The following is a 21,333-nucleotide window of genomic DNA, read 5'->3' as shown; positions in this document are numbered from 1 at the left end:
AAGTTGCCATTCTACAGTGTAAAGAGTTGAAAACCATTGAGGACTGGGTTGAATTTCACCTAACATCACAATGTTTTATTTTTCTACTGTCTATGATGAATTTGATCTGATATAAATGCTGATAACTTTGATTTGAAACAGCTATACCAGGAAAACAAGTCCCACTGCAAGCATTCCTGCTGCATCTGTACTTGTGTAACACTGCTTCCAGTTCCTCCATCATGTAGATTACTTTTCTAGAAATTAAATGTACATTTATACTCATCAATGGTAAGAAAATAAATCTAGTGGAAATAAATTCCATATGGTCCACAGTTCTCAGAAAGAAAGCTTGATTTTTTTTTTTTAATTCAAAACAAAGTTTTCAAGTTCCTGTGTTGATTTCTCCATCGCAAATATCCTAGGGATTTTCACCTGTTTCATAAAAAAAGAGGATAATATGTGGTTGCAAAGCCCTGATTTTACTTGATATTTTATAACTCACTCACAACAGGCCTACATTTAGGGCCAGAATTGATTCATAGCAAAAATCTCTTCCTGGCTTTCCTGTCAAATCCCACTCTAAATTAAATCAATGTTCTTGGAAGTCAGTACTTCATTAGTTTCTGCTTTATTGGACTAATAATTTTTTGTAATGAAAAGTTCAAAACCATAATTTAAAAATATTTTAGTAGTGGGGTAAGATGCCAACTGTTTGTCAGAAAACATGCACCATGCATCTCAGGTAATGAAGTCTAACCTATTGCTCTGTAAGTGATGCATTTCCTTGCCAGCTGTAACATTGGGCTCTGTTTGTATCTCAAACCATAGAACTAGGGGAAAAAGTCAGCATTTGGGTAGAGAAACCAGAGCCCAAACCTGTTTTACATAAATACCTGGAAGTATGAAAGCTGTTTGTCCTGTAAAGTGCCTTCAAACAGAAAGCATTCACTGCATGTTTATCACACTTCCCTTAGACAAGCAGGTACTAGTAAGATAAGGAGTTACTCCAGAGGATGCAGCTAAGTAGTTAACATAGCTTAAAATCCTTACTAAGCAGAGTAGCATCCTTAATTTGTAAATAGTATCTACTGTTAGTCTGTAGATTACAAGCCAAAGAACATGAGACCATAACCTGCAGGTGCTGACATGTAAATATATGTGAATATGGATGTATATGTGCAAAAACGCAACATATACAGAACATAAGTTAATCGACTAAGTCTTCATTACTTTATTTTTTTTTACATTAAAAAATTACAACGTAACAAGTGTTTGAAAAGCCAAGTAAACCTGATTTCACACACGCACACACTTGCTAAGTCACAGAGTTCATTCACTTGAAGTGATATTTTCTGATTTTCATCAGGATATTTTATTAAACAATATACACATTAAGAGCCTCATGACAAAGCCAGACACATTTTTTTTTCCCAGTCTTTAAGATGTGCAACTGAATATGCAAAGATTCTCGTGGAAGTTCCAACATTCCCCTGACTTAGATGAGAGATACTTTTGTTCATTCGGCTGCAATTCCATTGGACGTGTCCACCTCCAAATTCTCCAGCCTTACACACACCATCCCCCCCAGGCAAAGTGAACCTACTACGTAGTATTGCACGGTTCTGTTTGCAGGGTCATCGATAATAAATGGACCCCTTAGTAAGTTCACCCACCTAATGGTGTAAAACCTGATGAAGCAGGGACCAAGATGCCACAAACAGTTACAAAGAAATGGAGAAGCAGGTAAGTGAAAAAAAGAAGGTATAACTTCTGTAGTAAGTAAACTTACTAAATGCAAGGTTCTTCAGCACATTGAACTGCTTGAGGTGGGACAGATCATCAGTGCAACTCGCAAAGCAAAAGCAAGAACAGGACAATTTTAAGGCAAGTCCCAGAACAGGGAGCTATTTACTTTCTAGGCACGATTTCAAGCTATGCATCAAGGCTCCTGTTTTATCCTTTATATTGTCAGTAATTTATAGAACAAATTAACAATACAAAAAAATAGTCTAAATGTAATTTTTCAAGAATCCACTGTTAGTTGAATTTCATTACTTGCAGTTTGCATTTAATTACTTGCAGATTTACAAACATTTAAACATTTCTTAGCACTACTGTTGTTTGTCAGGCCCACATAAAGCAGTTCTAGATCTTTTCTTGAAAGTAGTTTTGGTTGGAAAATGATGAAATTAAAAATAATTCATTTTATTGCAGATTCTTCTATGTTTGAGAAAGAGGCAAGTTCTGTCAGTACTAGAGGAACTTTCCTTGTTCTTCCAATCTCTTTGTTCATGGGATCACTGAGTCAATAGCTTTCCATCTATGAAAAGCCCCTGCAGTGAAAAAAAAAAAAAAAGGCAGAACAAGATCTTATAGACAAGTGTTTTCAGTTGATTAACTCTAATCTCCAGTAATTTCATTTTAATATTTCATTTTAATCCCACATAGGGGGATATAGCCACTGGTCCCACTTAGCCCTGCTCAGAGGACAAGATACAATCCTCAAACACGTACACTTAAGTTCCTCTAGAATCAATGCATTAAGAATTGGAGATGCATATCTGAAGGCAGAACTTGGCCTGCAGTTGTTAGTTAAAAGTGTTGTTTACCGAGGATTTAGAACTTACCTAAATGCCACATGAGATTAAAACTGCCAAACACAGGACATGCTTTTGTGAGCCTGGGAAGACATTTGGCAGGGGTGTAATAGTGCCTCTGACGTGTTATGCTGTCGTGTGCACAAGTCCCTTGAATCACTTGCATATGAGGAATGTGTGTCTGAAGTGGGACACAAGTACAGCTCTGTTTATTAGGACAAGCTGAAATAGAAATCAAAACTGAACAAACCACTATTCCCTGAAAACTGGATTTAGAAGGCTAGGTCTCATTTGAGATCAACTTTCACCATAATGCTCCTCCTTGATTGACAACTGCACCTAAGTACATAATTTTTTATAAAAACACACCAGTAATTACCCAAACATTTGTCAAATAAGAAGGGTTTAACAAAAATGCATAATTAATCTCATAAAATAAATTACAGTAGCATGACAACATTTGGCTTCTTTAGTGTGACCACGTGCTTTTCCTTTGTTATCTTGCTGTTAAGACCATTACAGATCCAGTTTGTGTCTCTGAAAGTTAATGAGATGTCTGTGACGATAAACGTATAAAACTCTGCTTGCTACAAGCAAATGTCTGATATCAGTTTCACCTGGTCACAGATTATATGTAGACAGCCTTTTCTGGCCCCAAATAAATATTATATAGTATTCTTGCAAGTTCCAGCATAACTAGACTCAAACAGAAAACTCAGGTCCTCCTTTCTTTGTTCTCAGTAGAATTCGCCTGATTCGAAATCCTGCAAAAGGATTGATCCACAGGAGTGAAGGCTGACCCCCAAAAACAGATTTCATTCCTTCCCAGCGTAGTCTCCGCTCCCATGTTGGCTTTTCACTCTTCAGTCTTTCAATCTCCTGTATGTAAACAGACACACAGTGAAACACTGAAGTCAAAAGTTTAATGACATCTAATAGGAATTATCAAAATTGATGACAATTTCACATTTTAATTTATGACTATGAGCCGACTAGTTTCTTACTGTTATTTATTCAGTAAGGAAGAAATAAGAATGGGGCTGATTTAACCTTGAGGGTACGAGGCAGACGACTTAGAACATACAGTGTATACAGGACAGCTTGGTCTACCCCTACCTGTTCCCCCAGCCTCCCAAACTGAAAGACAAAATGAGCAGAAAATCTGATATGGAAACCAGAACATCTGCACACAAGACATGTACACTAAAAGTTGTTTACTCATTTAATGAAACCATGTAATAAGGCTTCCAAGACAACTTTGTACTCTAATTACTGAAGCTAGGCTTACTTTCCCAAATGCATTATTTTAATTATTATTATTTTTTTTAATCTTTCCCCTAATGAAGGCTGGATATTTACCAATTGTTTTTCACTTCTGTAACACACAAAGCTCTTCTGTACAGAGTACACTTTTAAACAGCCCCAGATGAGAAAATTCTGAACAGCCACAATATTCAAATTTCTTACGTTTCCAGTCAATTATCTCACGCAAAACATCCTCTCAAGGCTTAACACTGCAGATCTCAGGGCAAGGGAGCCAAATGTCCTAACTATGGTTATATTCTAATAAAATATATCAAAGTAGGAAAGGGTGAAGAGTTGAAACAAGATAGCTAGTTTAGGCAAACAGCTGAAGAAAACAGTCATTTCTCATGACATTTTAGGAGTTTGTGATTATTGAGAAGTGGAAGTCCAAACTGAAGTTGTGCAACACGTGTAACTGAAAACCTAACTACAGAATTTGTCAGAAGAGCAAACAATACGAGAATGTCTGTTACAAAGCAAATACCGAAGACGTCTCACCATTTTACAACTGTAGAAAATAAAATCTATATTTCAAATTATTTTTCCCTACAAAATAAGAATTTTCCCTCATGTAAATAAATCTCTATATAATCATATTTTCTTTATAGAAGTAGAGGTCTTTACCGTTTCATCATTGCATATTGAGTGGATTTGGGTGCCAAACATGACTGCAGTGAAAGTGAGAAACAGAAAACCCTCAAGGCACAAGAAGATCATCAGGATCACAGTTACAGGTGGGGAGAAGTCACTGCATTCTGTGAAAACAACATATGTACTTATAAAAAAAATAGATCTATAGATTACGTTCATGCTAAGACATCTCTTCAACAAACAGGAATAAAAGCTAGCTATTTGACACTTGAAGCAACATGTCACAATTTTAAGAAACTTAAAAGGTATCAAAATGTTTTTAGAACCTCACTTGAAGTACCATAATACATCATATGTGGGACTGAAATAAGTGGAAAATGATGACTTTTACTTAGTATCTGCTAGATTAAGATAGTGAAAATTAAGTAATTGCTTACCAGTCCACTGCCCTCGGACACAGGAGAAAAACTGAAACCCACACAGTATGAGTGCATGAGCTGAAATTAGGGCTATATACATCTGGAAATGAGAGAGAGAGAGATTAATTTTTTACTGCTGCCAGGAAACAAACTGGACATTCTTTTCAGCCAGCCTTCACCACTGCACAACGAACATACTTCCCCACTTCAATTTTTTAACCCAATCATTTTACAATGATGTAAAAGTAATTTTTAATTAAGTCTGAATCTAAAAACACAGGCAATGATCAAAGTGTATAAAAATCAGCTCCCTAAATCACACTATAAATTCACTGATTTTTACTATACAACTGCAAAATCATGACGACTTAAAACAGTACTTTACAAAACATACTAAAATGAATATGGGTAGAAATATCTTCCCACCTGGAGGATATCTTGGGTAGAAGGAGAAAAGCAAACAACATAACGCAGTTGTGCCCTTAAGCCATTGCTCTCTAATAAGCATAGTCAAAATAGTTATAAACAAGGCAGGTTCAAACCGAGATCATGCTGCTGTTGACTTTCACTTACCGTAAACAGAACAAAAAATCTCTGATTTTTCTCCCCCACACAATTATTCACCCATGGGCAGTGGTGATCCATCTTTCGAATACATCGTTTGCAAATACTAAGGGGAAAGAAAAGAGACATTTGTTGAGAAACGATTTAGATTTTGAAATAGAAATCCAGTTGCCAAAAGACAACAAGCTGAATTATATTTTCCTGACAAACTGAAAACAGTGATTCCATTACCAGTTTCTTTAAAGTAATGCAAATAAAATATTTGGTCACTTTTACCTGTTTTAAAACTGACCATATAGGTTAAGACTGACCATATAGGTTGTCTCTTCACTTGAGATAAATAGTATATGTGCTCTTACTTTAGAGAATCATTGCAGACAAACACACAACCGAGTGAATCCAGTACTTTGTTTTAGACACTTGTGGCACTGAATGAACAAACCCTCAGTATATTCTAGATTCAAGATTATATATATATTTTTAAGACGAAATCATTATTTCCAGTCTATAGGGTTACAAGCTGTAAGAGTAGTTTCTGAATCTGGAAAATGATTTTACACAAAAATTGTTGCTCAAGGTATCAACTGGCCATACAACTCCAAACACATACAACCAAAATCGCAAACAAACAATGGCTTACCATGTCTCCCTTCACTTCTTCAACATAAAACAAGAATTGAAACTATACACAGCACACATTCTTTGCCTACTTATTAATGGATACTTAAACACTAATGTTCTTTGTTAGATCTGTAACTAATTGCTTAGTTTCTGCTCAGTTCTGAGTCATGGCTAATTCCAGAAAAAGTCAAATATTTCAATAACTCCATTTTACATCTGCTAGGCCATAAGGCACTGGAGGGCTCATTTCTCTTACATTCAGGCCTGTCTATGACCAAATGTGAACAGTTATGCAAGAAAAACAGAACAGCTGCAATGTGTTGAACTTCTTCTTTGTATCATCAATAGCTTAAATAACGCTAATATTTCATTTGCCTAGCTTTGTACTTCAGATAGGCACAGACTCAAAGCATTTCATATTTCCCTGCAAGGCATCCAAAACTGTTACGCATTTTCATTTCAGGAAACAGAGCCAAATAAGCCTCACAAATCCAGACACTGTTATTCAAAACCCTTTGTTTTTATTGTTTATTTATGTATAATATCTATGAGTGCTGCACCAACAAGCCACAAAGCAAGGCTAGATGATCGTCACTAGAGTGAGGAAAGGTGGAAAAAAATAAATCAGTGTTCTCACACATAAAATCATCTTTAAGTCATTGCATGTGCATGACTACAAAGTAATTCAGCAAGAAGCAGAACGTGCTCCTGTGCAGGTAATAGCAGGGAAACCCAAATCTCACACTGCTCTTCCAAAGCTCCCTTCACTCTGGGCTATCATGACCCAGTCCCTGTGTTCCTGCTGCCTCTTGGTTTATCGACACTGAAGACGGTAACTCCACTGATGCAATTTGCTTTTCAAATGATGCCAGTCACACATGGAAAACCAACACCACAAGCAAACACCGCAACCATTCTCTAGTGTGGAAGAAGCAGGTATCATTCAAGAGGAGGCATTCAGAAGGCTCTCCAGAAGATTCTCCTTTCACAGTATGAGCCTGTAAGTCAGCCTCTCATTACCACCCGCGAGGGTGGGGAAGGTGAGCTAACGCCAGCAGAGCCATGCAAGCCTTCTGATGTAACACAGAAGATAAACTGTCACCCTACAGAGACTATTAAGGTAAAGTACTGAATAAAATCATACCCGGATTCAAATCAAGCCAAATATGAAGGATGCGAAGTGGGCCGGACTCACTTTTGCTCATTCAGTATTTCTCACAAGCCTACTCAGCTCTTCCAAGACATCAGATGTCTGGAACCCTGCCTTCATTTCTCATTTAACACCACGATTCAGCCAACGCTTCCAGCCAACAAACAAACTGGCAGTGATGCTGCAGACGTTGGGCAGCTTGTTTCCTACCCCAGTATCCTGCTCCTTCCCTTCTCCCAGCACAGATTCTCCGTGCAGCAGAGAATTTGGGGAATTCGCTCCCTTAGCTGCAAGCTGGGTCATTTCACTGAGCAGCTGCATGAACACTCACGCCTATTCAGGAGGAAGGAGCAGTATGGCAGTGAGAAAACGCAGCTGTGGATAAAGGAAGGTCTCCACCAGCTCGGTGCTGCTGCTGAACGCATTCAGGCAACTGCAAGTGCAACTATACTTGAATGCAGAAGATACCTCTCAGAAAGACACAGCAAGTGGCTGCAGAGGACCTGGTTTGGGTGACAGAAATTCACAGAAAAACTCATGCAAACATCTCAGTGACCTGATTCTGAACAGCTCCCCGTACACACACACAGGCTAGAGATAATGACAGCTGTGCTCCTTCGGTGAAACTGATAAAACATTCACATTGGCTAAGCCTCCTCCTTATGCTGAAAATATTAACTACGCAGCGCAATCTTAGTTTCAAGTATTTCATGGAGGCTACTTAGCTGTAAAGAAAGGTTTCTTTCTTGTTTTCCCATCACTAATGTGCATTATGAAACTATTTTTCTTCCTCAAAAGAACTTCTGCAGCATTGCACAACAGTTTTGATAACAACAGCATAAGAGCCTCTTCTGTTAATAATTTACTACTCAAAACCTGCGCTGTGGCTTTGAGTGTAACTATTTCCCAACAGGAACCAACTTCAATTTCCATTTTCAACTCTCTTCTAACAGCAAATTGCCACTTTGACTATTTGGGACTAGACCGTCTTTTTAATATCCTTGGAATGGGTTTGTAAGCCAATAAAAAGCTGGCAGTGTAATCAAGCAAACCTTTTTTGCTATCTGGGACACTTCTGCAGTGCTAAATATACAGCAAAGAAGCAGATTCCGGTAAGTGATTTCCAGCTAGTTTGTCCTTGCATCACGTATCCAACCTTCAAGAAACTACACGAAAAATCCTTTGTTTTACTTTAGAGGAGTTAACTGACATTACTAGCAGCATGCTACGGGTAACAAATAAGTAGAGTTAACCCAGATATCCAGCTCCTGAGGAAAACGCGACAGGCTTACAAAGGATCACATGTGCACTTCCAGGCACAAGCCTTCCCAAGGAAATGTTGCTTGAATTCTTGCTATCTATAATGTATAAGAAGTCCTTCCTTAGCGTTTTATTCTTTTTCCATGAAGAAATACTAATGTTTAAATCAACGTTGCCTTCTCTGGGATCACAGGCAACACCCAACAAAATAGCACCTGAGAATGACAGACCAGATGTAGCCCAGGGATTCTGCAGCACTCTCCTGAAGCCTCTGTAGCTGTTAGCTGCACATCCACCACACAAGCAGAGCCTTGCAGCTGTACAGGCTCTAGGCTCTCCAGTCCTCCAGCTTCTTTATTCCTATGCAGCATTCAACACAAAATGTCTTCATTTAGGGTTATTTGCAAATTAGCCAATTCTATAGGGAACAAAGATGTGGGAAACACTTCACAAAGATACCTGCAAAGTCCCTGTGGAAGCCGGCCTACATCTACACTGAGCAAATCAACAAGATCCAACCTACACGCAGCAGAGCCTCTATCTCTTTACTGCATCCCGTGAACACAACGCTCAGACATCTGAGCAGATTGCACAAAGCTATTCTTCATCCCCAGAGGGTGATGGCTTATTTTCTGCCACAAGAAAGCAGCTGCCCTGCTCCTGCCCCCGAGCCTGCCCAGCGAGCAGTACAGCTGTGCTCACACAATGCTCTGCTGGAACTAATCAAAGCAGCTCACTGCACACGAAGCCAGGCCTGGTATCTGTATCCATGCCGCAGCTAACCTGAAACACAGATAAATTAACTGAAGAGCATTTTCTACTTGGCTATATATGAAACTTCTCCCTTCACACTCCAGACACACAAACCCACTCACATCTGAGATAAGGACAAGATTTCAGTGCCAAGGCAGAATATTTATAGTGGAAATGGATGCTCAGCCGTAACTTTCACACAGATAAGTGACATACACTGAGACTTTTAATTTAGAAACCACACATTTCCAGAATATTTGAGAGCCCTGACAAGACTTCTGTTCTTTTGACGGCTACTAACTCAGAAACTTAAATTGAATACACGACACAATTCAATACACATCACCCTTCACAACTAGGAAGGGCCACTAGAATATTTACATATTTATGTAAGCCTTAATTATGCAGGCATATCTATTTTCAACTCTCACACAATAAATATTACAAATGCATATCCACAGCGCCTGAAAACTCAAAAGATTGAGAATTAATTAACAATGGATGTATTTACTATCTCTTGCACAGCACACTAAGTTCAAATTATCATCACTTCTGTCCTAATGAAAATGAAATCTTCAACAAGCAGATGCACATTTAACTGATTTTTCATGCAACTTTTGGAAAATAACCAAGCAATTTGCAGATAGTTTCAAATGAAGCAGTAAAAAGACAAGAAGAATACAAACTAAAGTGATAGTTAAAACACGTCTGTATCTTTTTTAATTTAGGATTGCAGGAGTCTTCTTTAATCAGCTTCTATCTGAAAATTCCTTGACATTCTTTCCTTTGCCCTATATTATCACAAGTGTGCCATGATAATTAGAATGATGTACAAGAAATATGCACAGATCAATACTGGATATTGAAATAAATTTGTGGGAAAAAAAAAATCATGCAAAACAGAAACATTATTCCTAGATTCAATATGAGTAATTGCTTAAAAAACAATTATGGCATACCTGCAATGGTGCGCACGTTCAGGTTTGATACTACAGCACTTTGGACATTTGTAGATCACTTCCCCTGGTTTTAGTTGCAAATTATCCATGTATTCTTTAGTGGCATTTCCTTTGGGTACAGCCCCCTGAAATCATTTCAATTAAAAGAGAAAGAGCTGCTTAAATGGTATGAGAGCGTTTAAAAATACATTTTACAGACTTCAGACCAGTAATCTCCAGATAACTGCTGAAATAAGTTAATTTACTTTAAGTTAGTCTGCCATAAGCCAGAATCACTTCCAAATGATTAAGATACCTCTTGCTTGACCTCAAGTTCAGTTTCATTTCAGTGAGTCTCACCTGTGGCCAAGTATTAGCATAATTCTGATGGAATCTGTAGTCACTTAAATGGAATGAAGATGAAGACATCTTTACATGCAGACAGAGGCATGACAGGTACACTATTTGCTTATAAGTTACTCCAAGCGAGCACTACTCAGCACTATGATTTCTCATGTTAATTGTGACTTTCCATTATTAGGCCAAGCCATCCACAGGTTAGCTCAGCCAGAACTACTTAAAAGATTTCACTTAAACTCTCCAATTCCATGATTTTTCCTCCTGTCCCATGTACACAAGTTTTCTAGAATCACAAATCACCGTTATTTTCCCCCTTTACACTCAAACTTTTGACCTGCACACTGTCTTGTACCACCATCAGCTTCTTCAGCCTGCCCCTAGCATTTCCTTCTGCCTTTTGCTACTGTGAAAGTTTGTGTATATGCACAGCAAACACGCTGAAGGAACTGATCCAGAAGAAAAATAACCCAACAGGAAAAGAATTTGTTTTTTAGGTTACTAATTCTACAAATTTTAATGACAGAGCTGCATTAGCAGCTGCTCTGACACAGAGAATGATGATGAGCAGCCAGGGAGAGGCAGGAATTGCTTCTTCCAGTAACAAAATTAGTCTATAGCCCCAAGATATCAGAATATAATTTTGCATTATTTTCTCCCTACTAATGCAAAGTACCGTTGTCACTTTGCTTATTTATGGAGTTAAACGCTTATCTGTGACAGGAAGTGATTTTGAAATAAAGCACAATGTGAAATGAAAGTGCTACGGCTTCTCTGCATCAACTCCTCCAGGCCACCGCTTACTTCACACAGGGATAACTTCTTCCAGGTTGGCTTAAATCAACTGCAAATAATTGTCTCTTGATAGAAAAAAAAAGCCCACTGGCAACATCATCACTTATGTACAAACCTTAAGTTTTTGGGACAGGATTAACAAAACAGCAGGCACTTCACATTCAACTGTAAAATAACTTTAGACTTGGGCAGATTCTTCACTTGTTTTTGTAGCCCATGGCCTGGAGTAACAACCTCGCATTTATCCTACTTGAGAGGCAGTGCAAGACCTGCCCCAGATGGACTCTGCACCACAACAGCACTCTTTGGCTAAATGGTGCTTCAAAAAAGCTGTCTTTGAAGGGGTACAAAAGAGAGAGCTTCCAAACACCATGGTGTGTTGCTTTTGTGTTTTGTTTTTCAGTATGAATGTTCACATTTAAGTTAGTTCACCATGTCTACAGTAAAGTAGTTTCCTATCTCAAAGACAGAGAAAATTTCTAAATGCATAAACTTATCTTCTGGATAAATTCAGCCTTATAAAACATCTCTCAAATTCACCTATTCACTTGTCAATAAGGACTGCATCCTCAGGTCACACCTTTAGCATTTTGATGATAAAATACACTCTATTTCCATAATATCTTTTCTGCTCTGACTGTTGTTAATTCTTTTCAATTACAAATATATATTTATGAGAGTATGTTATAATTCACATGTTTTTACAGGTGGTTTATTCCTCTTTCCTTCAATCTTAGTATCTATCATGTAGTCATGTCTTCCATTCTGGGAGACAGAAGGAGAGGAGTGAAGAAAAAAAAAGGTGGTGAATCATCTCAGTTTCAATCATGTTTTATCCATAAAGAACAACGTGAGTCTAGAAAGACATACAGTATAACAGTACATATTTTTAAGTAACCTAACCTTAAACTATTAAGTTTCTTAGCTGTCACTATCCGCAAAAGTCATAACATTTTCATCACTGGGTGTGGACTCAGAAATAAATCAACTCTCTAGTAAATCATTAGCTGTAACACCCTGCTGTTTATTTGGACCACTCCCTAATTTTTATATACTCTTACTGTCTCAAAATCACAGAGAAAATTTTTTCTTTCCCTCAATCCTCTCTCCACAGATTTCTTTCCTAAAAGAGTGATAGATTTTTGTACAACATAAACAATTTAACTTCTTGAATTCCTGAATTTAGAAGTCCTAAGAAATGAATGCTTCTAAGACCGCTCAGATCTATTCTTACAACCGCATGCTTGTTAAACTTAAATCTTGCTTCCCAATGACTCCACATATCTAAATGAGATAACACAAGTGACGTAGTACAGTACTTGTGACTTTATGTGGGTATGTGACAGAGAATTTTCAGCATGTTTATGTCTAAAAGTTCCTCCACTTGTCATAAAAGGAAGACATTTCAAATGATCAACAGGATGTAACTACAGCTTTTTATGAAGTTTTGAAAATAAATCTGGGGGAAAAAAGGAGAAGTGAGGATAAAAAAAAAAAAAGCCTAAAGCTTTATCAGCGCCCTTATCAGTGTCTTCAGAAAACTGGGTTAATATTTAACAAATGAAATATATTTCTTGTGAGCCTACCTCTCCCTTATAATTCATTTTACGCTGACTGCTCCTCAAGTCAAAGCTTATTTGTAGTTTCATTGACAGAACAATATGCAAAGCACAGATATGGTCCCTCCAACTCGAGGAGTTTGCATCTAACGCTACTTTCCCTGGCAGGAATGCACAGATACCACATTTTCAAATCTGTCTGCAGCCGATGAGCTATATGAAAGAGTACTCCAACACCAAGGAGTGATCGCATACTTACTGGATCTGTTAGCATAGTTCTCAGATGCGATGACAAAGCTAGCACTGCCAAGCAGTTAAAGAGAACACCGTTGATCACAGAGTACCAAAAGTCTTTGGAAGGCAGCAGCATGACAAAAGTCACTACGAAGTCTGCATAGACAACCAGAAGCCATGTCATTATAGCACAGACCATACCACAGCCATCTCGGATGAACCAAACCCTCTCTGCCATGTCGGCCTCTGAGGAAGAGGAATCGTAGCTGTCATTTTCGGCAAGAAGCGGGTGGTGCTCAACATCACGGAATCTGTGCCCTGATGACTGCATGGTTTTCCGGACTTGCCCTGTGGGAAGCAAATATACCATTACTACGTGTGAGGAAACCAGGACTAGGGGCGCTCTCCTTTCCTATTTTTGTAAGACAGCTTCAAAATAATTAATGGGATTTTTTTTTTGATCAAAAACTGAACAATTCTGTGACAACATAAGAATAAAATATTTCTGTCATCAGAAGAAAAAAAAAAAACGTTATCAGAAGAGACTCATTTACAAAGTTTCAACAAAGTTTCTGTAAGCTATTCGCTGAGTGTTATAATCCCATAACTATATTTTTTCTTATGCTACTTCAATGCCCGAATCATTTTATTTCCACTTTGCTATGCCTGTAAACCATTCTCCTTATAGTAAAAATACAACCTCTTTCTTTTATCTCGGACTACTCCAAATGGCAAACTCTTCCCAAAATTACAGTTTATGTCTCTCAGAAAACAGCAAACTATGGCACCAGCCTGTTGAGATTTTGTACTGCTTCTGCAACCCAGGGAAAAGCAGAAGGAAAAAGCAGAATGGAAACAAAGCTGTTCCAGTACACTGTTAATGGAAAACAGAGCAAGTTAGAAAGCAAGTAAGTTTGTTGACAGAAGTGCTATTGTATTTAAAGAAGAAAAAAAAAAAAAAAAGACAAGACAGTTACAAAAATACATCGGATAACTGACAAAACGATTTTACATCAAACCAGACTTAAGGGAAACAAATGGCAGTGGCTAAATTAGCGTGGCAGCAGATTATATGAATCAGATTTTCAAATAACATATTAATTAATTTAATTTCATGAAAACGCTTTTAGGGCTTTGTTGTTGTTCCAATGTGGAACAAAAATATGACTTGAAACCTTAAGAGCCTTCAGGAAAACAGAATTATTTTCCAGACGTCTCTAACAAGCAAAGACACAGAATAGTAGAACTGAAGTGCTACCAACAAACTGGAGACAAAGCTTAAACGTTATGCATCAAGATTAGACTGCTATCTTAGAAGTATGCTGTGCTCTAAAAATTATATTGATTCATGCTATTAAAGGCCATATCAGAGGGAAACTTGAAAGCATTATATTGATTGATGACAGCCACACAAAAGTCTCAGGTCTTTCCCCATAATAACAGTAGCTTATATTGAGACTTGAAGTTATATCCCAAGACCTTGAATACAGGATCACTTTGTTAGTCTAAACTGGTCAAAGTGACCATCCCCAGGACTCACATTTGACACAGATTGCAGATGAAGCTATGTGGTTTTAGACCCTTTAAAAAAAAAACTCTGTCTCATCTATGGGAATCAAGTCAGATAAACATATTCTGCCTAGCAAATCTTTCTGATCCTTCAGGTTTAATGGCTAGAATTAGGCTGGAAAAAGGCTGGAAAAATCTTAAAGACTAGAAATGACAGCAAATATATGCAGATTGCAGCGTAGAGATTCAAACACAACGTTTAAAATTGTTATTCCTCCAAGACCTCTTGCTGTATAGATGCTTTGAAGCGTTTTAGAGGAATCAATGAACCAAAAAAAAAAAAAAAAAGCTCCTAATCTGAAGCCTCATACACAACACAAATTTGGAATTCCATCCACCTAGGGTGAGGTATCTCAGCAGAAGAAATATACAATTTTTCAATCAAGGCAAGTTTTCAGTTGCTCAAACCAACAAGTTACCATAAATAGGGACATCGAGACTCTGAAAAGACATAAATCAATAGTTCTGTATGTCATGACGTGAATTTTTGATTAATTCTGCAAACAACTACTGCAGCATGCAAATGGAATGACACTAAATTACTGTGTTCATTTTAACTGCATAAAAGGCAAACAAAGCTTTTAACACAACAGGAAAAAAAAAACTGCATACCTCACAAATGTTTTGTATGTTATTCTGACATCATGTCCTTCCTTCGGGCTATACTAGGCTATTCACATAGTCGTATTTGATGTAATCTGAAAAGACATCATCAAAAAACTCATTAGTAAAGGACTCTTGCTTCATCAGGAAAATGTCAAGCACAAATAACGCATGGTGATAGGAGCACTTTGAAATATGCTGCATATAATTACAGCAAACAAGCTTCTGACCACAGGAAGAAACTTTTACACTGCTTAAGCTATCATAAATAACGTTCTGAAAATGTCTAAAGAGTGTTTCAAGTAACACTGAACAAGATCTATCCCATTCATACTTCGTTTAAGATGAGTTGGGTATCCAGATTTTAACATTACAAATTAATGTACCCAAGAAGTTTTTCCTGTTTGCTGTTCCCCTATGGTTAAGAGTTAAAGGATACCGAAAAATCCCAAACTTTGAGTGACTTCATTGCTTACAGCAAGCTTTTTTTTTCTTGTAACAAGCATGAATAGCACTATTTTTGTAATTTCAACATAAACTATGAAAGTTTGTTTTAAACAATTATTAGACCTAGCTATGACCATTTTAAAATAAAGAAGCTACTCCTTCCAGAATCTGTATATAAAAGAAAATGGCCCACAATTATGCCAATGGAAATATGCACTTAGAAAGTTCTCCTTGCTGGAATTCCACCAAAGAGGCAAATAATTACCATGAGACCTATGCTACACAGGGCAGTATACGGACTGAAATGCTGGCAGGAGCTGTTCTAACCATGCTGATTTCACAATACGAACATTTCACAAACTTGAATCACATTCCTTCCTTTTTACAAGGATGCAATACTCAAGCCCAACACACAGCCCGTGTGAAGTGGCAGCATTTTTTAAGCAGTCTAAAGGTTTACTTTCTTCATCATGAAAGAAGAAGAGAAGCATTTTATTTAGAGAGCCAGGTACTTCAAAGCTTGAAAAATTCAGCGGTTAAAGTTTGGAAATCACCAGTGGCATTTGAAGCAGGACTGCAGAATAAAACCCCAAGCTAGCTGTATAGTTGGGGCTCTGAGTTTCTGACTGGCAGAGTTAGCAAGCACATGAATGCTCACAAAGTGTTGCTGTTCCCAAAAACTAAGTTGGGATCCCTGCAAACAAACACCTGTCTTGCAATTAAATCTCCCATATGCAATCAAGGAAGATTTTCTTCCTTTGTTTTATATAATACAAGGGTGAGATGACCAGCTTGTAGAAGGAATTTCAAATTTGTGCCTAACCATGGATGAGGAAGTACCTAGGTTTGTTTCCTCAGTTGTTTTACTTTAAAGTAATTAAAATAAGCTATGTGAAGCTTCACTCTTACATGGAAGGTTCATTTAAATTAAGGCATTTTAAGAGTAATGTAAGGATTCTGGCATTTAACAGCTAAAGCAAATATGAAGCCACTTTAAACGGAAAGCTTCTGAAAATAGTTGGCTATTTCAAATGCAACACTACTGATGGAATTTTTCAGTGTACGTGTTCAGTTTTTTCCACTTCAATGGAAGTTACACCAAGACAGAAATCGCCTGGAAATTAGAAGACTCATGTCTTATTTAAATAAACTTGTATAATCTATAGAAGCCTAAAAGGTAAGGAAGTGCTTTTTATGCACGTATAACTAAGCGAAGCTCCTGACTGCTTTCTGTTTTGCTTTATAAATAACCTTTTATATTTTTGTTAAACAAGTTTTCACAATGTTGTGAAACCCACAGTCATTAAGCTGTCATTGACGTGGCATTTTGTGGAAGCAGAGCAGAAACTCACAAAAAGAAGACACGCTGAGTGTATATCACATTCATTTGCAGCATCACCCACCCGCTCTCCGAGCTGAGGATGACAAGCAATAGATGACACGCTAAGCCTCTGCAGGTGAAATATTGAAGTCAGAGTAATCATTTGAAATTACGAGCAGCGAACTCATTGACAAGACAGGGACGTGATTTGTTTGGTCAGTTCCCTAATCATCTGTCCAGATCTGTGCAAAGTGTCAGGGATCCTTGTAGCATCCCCACGACTGGTTTACATGGAAATGCCATCAAGGTCCAGCCTGTGCAAGAACAGGTTTATTCTCATGTGATCCCTCCCTCCACATCCACTTTCCCTGCTCCTGCACGTTGTTCTCCTCCCTAGCTGCCTCCACCATTACCCCCCACCTCCGTCCCCCTTCAAGGGGAAGGGGATCAATGTCTGAAAAGCACATACACTTCACAAAGAGCTTTGTACCCCCACTGAGATGCTCACAGCTTTCCCGTAGACTGCTAATTTATCTGCTGCCTGTCCTAACCAAAATTTACATTGCATCTTTGTTACACATTTGAAGTCCAAATCTCCAGGCATAGCGTGATACTTTAAACCCTAATACTCCAAGCAGCAGTTTTTAATTTGACCTTTTACAAGTCGTTAGCTGGCACTGGAAGATAACACTGAATTATTCAATGTTTCATGCAAAATGTCATCTATTTGCACAGGTGATTATATTAAATCTAATCTGATACAGCTCCCCTCTTAAGTGTTATTTGAAATTCTCAGGTTAAGTATGTCTTATCTGACCTGCTCTCATTGTTAATGAAACACAGGCCCAACAGCAGAGAGATCATTGCAATAACAGTAAGAAGTGACAAGCGGACTGCTTAGAAAGCACGTGGAAACATATAAAAATAAATAAATTTGATGTTACATTACAAACTCGAGATCACTGGAAAGATGGTCTTGTAAAGTGACTGGGCCTAACGTGCTTGCAGTTCCAGAAAAAACACACTTTTTTTTAAACAGATATATAGATAATAATTGACGTACAGGTTTAAAATCTAGTCATTAAAACCCAAATCTTGTTGGGTCACTTTTTCTTTCTAGTTACACAAGGCAGTTCTTACAATTCCTCATACTTCAGTTTCAATGAAGCAACGAGAATGCTTTTATTTCAACTTTGCTGACTAAGTACAGATAAGTGAGAAGTCGTAGGGATGCTGTCTGATACCACACACTAGGGCAATAACCGTGCAGCGTTCACATATGACTGATTTAAATCCTACACAGCAAACACAGCACTGGTAGCAAATCACGATTACAGAAATGTAGTCTCATTAAAATAAAATAGCTTAAACATTAACTTTGATAAAAACTGCAAAATTTAAAAGTAAACCATGTGGGCAAACCTATTACTGTATCTGAAACCATCAGCAATTTGGACCACTCACTGCTGACCGATAAATAAATATCCATCGGCCAGCATCTAGACATAATCACGCCTGATTTGGGTAACTTACTTTTCATTACAGATACATACAACCCCAACTGCAAAGCCACTTAATAAGTAAACTGTGGCTCATTTCAAGCCCTGCTCAGTGACTTATCTGGCAAACAACCTCCCGGCAAACAAATAAAACTACTCCAATAACTACATTGACCATTAACTGTACTGAAAAGCCTTTAGGTCAGCCCCAGCAACAGCCTAGCTCTGCAGCAGGAAGCTCTGCAGCAGGGAACTCTGTCTGCTTGGTACTACGACTTCAAGGTTAAGCTTTCTCAGCAACCATGAAATGTGCAAGAACTGCTTTGAGCAGCTGGCACTCAGCAGGACCAGTCCAGCAACTACAATCCAAAAAAATCCATCAACTACAACCCCGATTCTGTCCCGTGGCCTCGGTGACATGGCTCATCACCTCTCTAAAAACCTTCTTGCTTTTGCTCTAACATATTTTGTACTGTATTTATCTAGGGAATTCCTCGTTTATACCTTTTAGCCCTTCCTTTTACTGAACTCCACCTGCTCTGCTGCAGGCACACTGACAATTTGCAGTGGAAACACATCACCAACATGATGCTGTCTACATGCACACATCCACGGATGAATTCAAGAGATGATCTTCAGTAAATTACATATTTAACATGCAAGTTTAAAACTATTGTAATGGTTCTCCTTATGCCAGTCTCTACAGCAAGTCGAAAGCCACAGAAAACACTGGAAGAGTTTCTTTTCAGCTCTGAAAAGGGGATGTGCTACATGACTTCAGAGAAAAGGAATACAGTAACTCAGCATTATGTATGGATGTCTTACAGGCAAGCTGCTCATCTAATTGCTCATGTCTTTATGCTGCTAGCATCTTTATAAGCATCCACAAAAAAACAGGAACTGGCACCCTGGGTAAAACAAAAATGAAAAATACAAAATGAAAGAAAAAACTCTGCAGGCCTTCAGAACACACATCTATAAAATGTATTAAAGCGTTTTGCTTGTCAGCAACAAACCTGATAAATCTGCAGTACCGATTCACTTTCCCATATTCAGCAAAATACCAAAAAGCTTCTAAGATGCTAGGTATCTTTTTTTCCACTCCATAAATATGGAAATCAGGGGGAACCTATTTCATGAGACTTCAGAGCCCACAAAAGATGCACACGATCCGATACACGACGAGCTCACTGGGTTTCAACAGCAAGGAGAAAACACTTCTGGATTAGCGAACAACCTTTACTTGAGAAAGGACACAAGCACGATATGTGGGAGCTACGGCTGGGCTTTACATCTTACCTCTTCTGGAACAGGACCACAGGCTCAAATTCAGATTAGACTCCAGAAAGCTTAAACAAATATCACATCGCTATGTAGCAACTGGAAGTTTTACTCCTTTGCCAATGACAACTGCCTCATGTTCTGTAGAGTTGTTTGGTTTTTTTGTGTGTTTTTTTTTTTTTTTAACTGTGGTTTTTACACTGATAAATTTATTCCCTATCCTCACATTCACTTGAGGATGAGCCTGAGTATCTCATTCAGTGAGTGCACTGCAGTATCCGGGTGGCAGTACCAGGCACTGCCACTTATCGTATCCATATCCACATACAATTTCTCCTTCAAGGTTACAGAAAGTAACGTCACAGATCAAAGCTAAAATATTTGCGCTGGCGATTTTCAACATCGATTAAGAGAGTGCTAAACCCTTTGTTTTCAACGGTTCCTTACAGCAATTAAAAATAAACTCTCACATTTCCTTTCCATTCTTCGTCTTCAGCCTTCCTACTGCTGCAGTATGCTACCAATTCGCTTCCCTATGCTTTCAGAAAAGGCATATTCAGGGAATTTATCAGAAAAGTACGGTACAAAATGTATTAAGTTAGGGCAAAAGCAAGAGAAGTTTAAAGACAGATAAGAAGCGTTATCTTTTTTTTTTGGACACCACGAGCTTTCAGTCATTAAAATCTTCCCTAAAAGCCTCAAGTTATCATTTCATTTACTAAATAATCATCAGAGCTCTGCTTTATCAGCACATTTTCGAAGCAGGAGAGCGTCAGCTCCCAAAGACCTCCTCTAACCCCGTTATGGTGAGCAGCCATCGTGCCCCCAACCCCATCACACCCCCAGCGAGGCTCTCAGCCACATCCCCGTGCCCACGACCCAGCGGTGCGAGCCCCGCACGGCGCCCCCGGTGCCTCCCAGGCCCCCCCTCAGGGCCCGGCTCCCCCCTCGCAGCGCTGCGGGGCTCGACCCCCTCCTCCCCACAGGGCTCGACCCTTCTCCTTTCCAGCACTGACCTTCCCGGCTCCTCACTGACCTTCCCGGCTCCTCCTTCAGCGGCCTCCTGGGGCGGAGCCCCGCCGCTGCTGCAGGGCCGGGCCGGGCAGGGCCGGGGCCGCCGCCGTGCCCGGGGCCGGGGCCGGGCGCTCGGCGGAGCCGACGACTCCCGGAAGCGTCCGGGGCGGCGCCAGCGGGAGGCGGAAGCCCGGAGCCCCCCCTCCCGGCCTCAGCTGCGCATGCGTTGGTTAGCAATTGGGTGCGTGCGCATGCGCGAGACGCCGGCGGGGCGGATTTGATGCCCGTGTGGGCGGGGCTTCGCCTCAGTGTGTGGGGAGGAGGGGCTCTGAGAGTGGGGCATTATTAGGCGCTTTGCTCTGCGTGGGTCCAGACTCTTGGCGTGTTCAATAAAATCATCATATTGGGTTAAAAGTGTGTTTACAGCTTCTAAAGTGATATCTCTGTGTGGCATTACAGTCCCACAGTATCACA

At 39.0% G+C, this 21,333-nt stretch overlaps 1 protein-coding gene across 2 annotated transcripts; it reads right to left on the bottom strand.

The window, feature by feature from the left end:
* Positions 1 to 1,232: 1,232 nt before the first annotated feature.
* Positions 1,233 to 21,005, bottom strand: ZDHHC7 (zDHHC palmitoyltransferase 7). Of its 2 annotated transcripts, none has more exons than XM_084294647.1 (8): positions 20,882 to 21,005; positions 15,307 to 15,392; positions 13,151 to 13,473; positions 10,202 to 10,326; positions 5,468 to 5,564; positions 4,913 to 4,994; positions 4,509 to 4,639; positions 1,233 to 3,458 (listed from the first exon to the last, which is right to left on the bottom strand). In XM_084294647.1, exons 3-8 carry the CDS (start codon positions 13,454 to 13,456, stop codon positions 3,282 to 3,284), a joined length of 918 nt encoding a protein of 305 aa, XP_084150773.1. In that variant the 5' UTR covers positions 13,457 to 13,473; positions 15,307 to 15,392; positions 20,882 to 21,005; the 3' UTR covers positions 1,233 to 3,281. The 2 variants fall into 2 exon arrangements, with proteins under 2 accessions (XP_084150773.1, XP_084150772.1); XM_084294646.1 differs by having other exon boundaries at positions 20,862 to 21,000.
* Positions 21,006 to 21,333: the final 328 nt, after the last annotated feature.

Source organism: Netta rufina, assembly GCF_964035555.1.
Source record: "Netta rufina genome assembly, chromosome: 13".
In the NCBI taxonomy this organism is placed as follows: Eukaryota; Metazoa; Chordata; class Aves; order Anseriformes; family Anatidae; genus Netta; species Netta rufina.
The sequence above is the reverse complement of the archived record's forward strand: the minus strand, read 5'-3'. Positions and strand labels throughout refer to the sequence as shown.